This window comes from Monodon monoceros, unplaced genomic scaffold (genome assembly GCF_005190385.1).
Source record: "Monodon monoceros isolate NGI ecotype Baffin Bay Population unplaced genomic scaffold, NGI_Narwhal_1 Super_Scaffold_6, whole genome shotgun sequence".
In the NCBI taxonomy this organism is placed as follows: domain Eukaryota; kingdom Metazoa; phylum Chordata; class Mammalia; order Artiodactyla; family Monodontidae; genus Monodon; species Monodon monoceros.
The window spans coordinates 89,167,241-89,172,694 of record NW_021703783.1 but is presented as its reverse complement, the minus strand read 5'-3'; the positions used below and the strand labels follow the sequence as shown (position 1 = coordinate 89,172,694).

General features: G+C 45.3%; 1 protein-coding gene across 1 annotated transcript; it reads left to right on the top strand.

The window, feature by feature from the left end:
* The first annotated feature begins 10 nt into the window (after positions 1-10).
* Positions 11-1,922, top strand: APOL3 (apolipoprotein L3). Its single transcript, XM_029205982.1, has one exon. The coding sequence runs from the start codon at positions 709-711 to the stop codon at positions 1,267-1,269; it is 561 nt and encodes a 186-aa protein (XP_029061815.1). The 5' UTR covers positions 11-708; the 3' UTR covers positions 1,270-1,922.
* Positions 1,923-5,454: the final 3,532 nt, after the last annotated feature.

Below are 5,454 nucleotides of genomic sequence, written 5' to 3'. Positions count from 1 at the left end.
ACTCTTTGGAAGTGATTGTGTTGACCTGCCCCTGAGGCGTCTTTATCCAATACCATTTTTTTTTTTGGTCCATGCCACGTAGCTTGTGGGATCCTACTTCCCCAACCAGGGATTGAACCTGTGCCCCCTGCAGTGGGAGCGCAAAGTCCTAATCACTGGACCTCCAGGGAATTCCCTCAAATACCTATGTTAAGTTAAAATATCCTAAGATGACTTTTGCTTATTTATTCCATGATTGAATAAGTATATGGAGCATCTACAAGATACAGAAATATGTGTTTAATGTTGAAAGAGAAATATTTACGTTTGTGAAATTCTTTTCTATTTGATTTATAACAAAATCTCTGTGATTTACAGAATAGATCTTGTTGAGCCTAGTTTATGGTCAAGCAAACTGTCTTTCTAATCCCTTGACCTTCATTGTTACAGGGAAGACCCAGTTGCACTGCATCAGTATCTGAGTGAGCTAAAAACAGACTTGGCCGTGGAGTACCAAGTCACGCTCCAAAAAGACCAGCTGGACAGGAAGAGGTTTTTGAACAGGTTTCCTCTGGTAAAATGAGAGCTAGAGGAGCTCATAGGAAAGCTCCACGCACTCGCAGACAAGGTTGACAAGTCCACAGGGACTGCACCCTCTCCAACATTGTGGCCAACTCCACTGGCGCTGTGTCTGGTGTCCTGATCATTCTTGGCCTGGCTTTGGCACCCATGACAGCGGGGGCGAGTCTGGCACTCTCGGCCACTGGGTTAGGGCTGGGAGCAGTGGTTGCTGTGACCAGTGTGCCCACCAGCATTGTGGAACACGCCAGCACGTTGTCAGCAAAAACCGAAGTTAGTCGCCTGGTGTCAACTGGCTTCCTGGAGGCACTTAAGATCAGCCCCCGAACTGTTAGCACAACAAAGAAATCCACAGAAGCTGTGCAACACATCGAAATGAATACCCGTGCCATGGAGACGGTCAAAAGCAACCCTGCCTTAGCAGCGGATGCAAACGTCTTCATCACCAGTGGAGTAATCCCAGTCCAAAGCAGCCAGCAGGAAGAGGTTACTTTCAAAGGCACGGCTCTGGCAATGACCAAAGGAGCCCGGATTGTGGGTGCGGGCACTGCAGGTGTCTCCCTTCTGATGGAAGCGGCCTTCCTGGTGAAACAGGCAAAGCACTTGCATGAGGGGGCAAAGACGGAGTCGGCTGAAAGGCTGAGGCAGCAGGCCCGGGAGCTGGAGAAGAAGTTGGAGGTGCTCACCCGCATCTATGAGCGTCTGCAGTAGGGCTGGACTCCGCCACTCCCCGAGCTGTGCAGGGACCAGGGACACTTGCGGGGCCAAGGCATGGAGGCACCTTGTTAGAGGGAAAAGGAGGGCGAGATAACATAGATGTAGCTAGGTGTTAGGAATTTGGCATTTCTGTAGCTGAGCACAGCAGGGGAGGGATAAATGCAGGTGGCAGGTGGGGGAGAGAGAAGGAAGGAGCGTGGAGCCTGGACGAAGGGAGGAGAGGGGCCTAGAGAGTGCGGGGAGGAGAGAAGCCACTTATTTTGGACTAAAGAAGACACTGGGGGCAGAATAAAGGGAGAGGGAGGGGGAACTAGCAACAAGAGGCCAGGAATATGAACGGGTTGAACATGGGAAAAAGCCCAGGAGTTAGGATTGTTGGGCTCCAGGAGAAGTAGCAGGGGCTCCTCTCTCACCCCTCCCCAGGGTTTGATGTCTCTGGTGGTCTCTAGCCCTACTTTTCCAGTATCAACTCACCTTTGATTCCAGCAGCTTTATCTTAATTAGGCAGTGATTTCTTTCTGTTTGTTTGTTTTGCGGTAGGCGGGCCTCTCACTGTTGTGGCCTCTCCCGTTGCAGAGCACAGGTTCCGGACGCGCAAGCTCAGCGGCCATGGCTCACGGGCCCAGCCGCTCCGCGGCATGTGGGATCTTCCCGGACCGGGGCACGAACCCGCATCCCCTGCATCGGCAGGCGGACTCTCAACCACTGCGCCACCAAGGAAGCCCTGTTTTTTTTTTTTTTTTTTTTTTTTTCCTGTTTGTTTTTTTTAATGAAGCATAGTTGATTTATACTGTTGAGTGGGTTTCCAGTGCACAGCAAAATGTTTCGGTTATACATGTAGCTCCCTGTGCTCTACAGTAAATCCCTGTTGTTTATCTATTTTTTGTATGCTAGTGTGCACCTGCTAATCCCATACTCCTAAGTTATCCCTCCCCCACCTTTCCCCTTTTATAACCATAAGTTTGTTTTCTGTGTCTGTGAGTCTCTTTCTGTTTTGTAAATAAGTTCACTTGTACTATTTTTTAGATTCCACATATAAGTGGTATCATATGGTATTTGTCTTTCTCTTTCTGACTTACTTCACTTAGTATGATAATTTCTAGGTCCATCCAAGCTGCCCCAAATGGCATTATTTTATTCTTTTTATGGCTGGGTAATATTCCAGTGTGTGTGTGTGTGTGTGTGTGTGTGTGTGTAGGTGAAGGTTTTGAAGAAACCCGCACAAAACTAATCACAAAAATAATACTTAAAATGAATACAATATATGTCATCATTATTCTCACATGGACTCCAACCATAACCAATGACATGAAAATCATCGTTGTCATTCAACTACAAGAACACCAATGACCGACACCCGAAAAACCCACCCACTAGTAAAAATCCTCAACAATACATTCATTGACCTCCCTACCCCATCAAATATTTCACCATGATGAAATTTGGGTTCCTTACGAGGGGTCTGCCTAATCCTACAAATCCTAGCAGGCCTGTTTCTAGCAATACACTGCACACCAGACACAACAGCTGTCTTCTCATCAGTAACACGCATCTGCCGAGACATCGACTATGGCTGAGTCATTCGATACATACACGCAAAGGGAGCTTCCGTATTTTTTATCTGCCGTTATGCCCACGTAGGACATGGCCTATACTATGGGTCCTATACCTTTCAGGAAACATGAAATATTGGAATTATCCTATTACTTATAGTCATAGCCACAGCATTCATAGGCTACGTCCTACCTTGAGGACACATATTCTGAGGTGCAGCTGTCATCACAAACCTACTCTCAGCAATCCCGTATGTCGGCACTACCCTCGTCGAATGAATTTGAGGTGGCTTTTCTGTAGATAAAGAAACACTAACACGATTCTTCGCCTTCCACTTCGTTCTCCCTTTCATCATCACAGCACTAGCTGCCGTCCACCTATTTTATTCCTTCACGAAACAGGGTCCAACAGCCCCATAGGAATTCCATCTGGTATAGACAGAATCCCATTCCACCCTTACTATACAATCAAGGATATCCTAGGTGCCTTACTATTAATCTTAGCCTCACTAATATTAGCTCTATTCTCATCCGACCTGCTCGGAGACCCCGACAACTACACCCCAGCAAACCCACTCAGCACATCACCACATATGAAGCCAGAATGGTGTTTTCTATGCGCGTATGCAATTTTACGATCAATCCCCAGCAAGCTAGGAGGAGTCTCGGCCCTGCTGCTCTCAATCCTAATCCTGGCATTTATTCCAATTCTCCATACATCCAAACAACGAAGCGTGATATTCCAACCCTTCAGTCCGTTCTTATTTTGAGTACTAGTAGCAAACTTACTAGCGCTAACATGGCTCGGAGGACAACCCGTGGAACACCCATATAGGATTATCGGACAACTTGCATCCATTTTATACTTTCTTTTAATCCTAATGTTAATACCAGTAACGAGTCTCATTGAAAACAAGTTCCTAAAATGAAGAGTCTTTGTAGTATAACACAATACCCCGGTCTTGTAAACCGGAAAAGGAGAACAACATATCTGTCCGAGACACTTGGAAGAAGCACTAAACTTCACCGCCAGCACCCAAAGCTGAAATTCTATATAAACTATTCCCTGAAAAAAATATATTATAAGACATTCATAAAACTACAGTGCTATGTCAGTACTAAAAATAATTCATTCTACTACATACATGCTATGTGTATTGTGCATGTCTGTTACCGCCACATAACCGCTATAATGTCTCTTTCCCATGTGTATATGCACGTACATTGTATGTATAATCGTGCATTGCATTATTTACCACATGCCTAATAAGCATGTACATTATATCATTAATATTACATAGTACATATACATTATTGGTCGTACATAGCACATTGAGTTAAATTGGTCCAAGCCAACACGTTTGGAATCCTGTCCATTAGATCACGAGCTTAATCGCCAGGCCGCGTGAAACCATCAACCCGCTCAGCAGGTGCCCCTCCTCTCGCTCCAGGCCCATGGCTTGTGAGGGTTCCCATTGATGAACTTTATCAGACATCTGGTTCTTACTTCGGGGCCATCTCTCCTAAAACCGCTCACTCTTTCCCATTGAATAAGACATCTCTAATCAGCCCATGCTCACACATAACTGTGATTTCATACATTTGGTATTTTTTATTTTTGTGGGGGAAAGTGCTTTAGACTCAGCTATGACTTTAAAAGGTCTTAACACAGTCAAGCAAATTGTAGCTGGACTTGGATGTATTTGTTATTTGGCAAGAGCCACCGGCGTTGTGCGCTCAGTTAATGGTTACAGGACATAGCACTTTACTACTCCCCCCACGGCTTAGGACAGTTAGATATCCCAATGGATCAACCTCAACCCCCTTCCTATCATACAAATGAGCTACTTAGATATTCACCACCCATATAGACAGACATCCCCCTAGATTTGCCAACCATTTTATCAAAAATCTAATACTAAATCTGACATAAGCCACGTAATACAAACATCACCTATGTGCAGCAAGTTAAAGTTCCTCGAACATCTCATAAAGCAAGACACTGAAAATGTCTACATGGGCCCACTAGCCCCATGAACATAAAGGTTTGGTCCCAGCCTTTCTATTAGTTTTTAATAGAATTACACATGCAGGTATCCTCACCCCGGTGAGAATGCCCCCTAAATCACTATGGAATTTAAGAAAAAAAAAAAATGTCATGAAGAACCTAGGGGTAAGACAGGAATAAAGACAAAGACCTACTAGAGAATGGACTTGAGGGCACGGGCAGGGGCAAGGGTAAGCTGTGACAAAGCGAGTGAGAGGCATGGACATATATACACTACCAAAAGTAAGATAGATAGCTAGTGGGAAGCAGCCGCATAGCACAGGGAGATCAGCTCGGTGCTTTGTGACCGCCTGGAGGGGTGGGAGAGGGAGGGTGGGAGGGAGGGAGACACAAGAGGGAAGAGATATGGGAACATGTGTATATGTATAACTGATTCACTTTGTTATAAAGCAGAAACTAACACACCATTGTAAAGCAATTATACTCCAATAAAGATGTAAAAATAAATTTAAAAAAAAAAAGAAAAGGAGCAGGTGTCAAGCACGCCACACCAGCAGCTCACAACGCCTTGCTTAGCCACGCCCCCACGGGAGACAGCAGTGATAAAAGCTGAGCCAT

Bases quoted from the DNA above. Each gene is read 5' to 3' on its own strand.
- APOL3 (XM_029205982.1), top strand. From the start codon at position 709: ATGACAGCGGGGGCGAGTCTGGCACTCTCGGCCACTGGGTTAGGGCTG.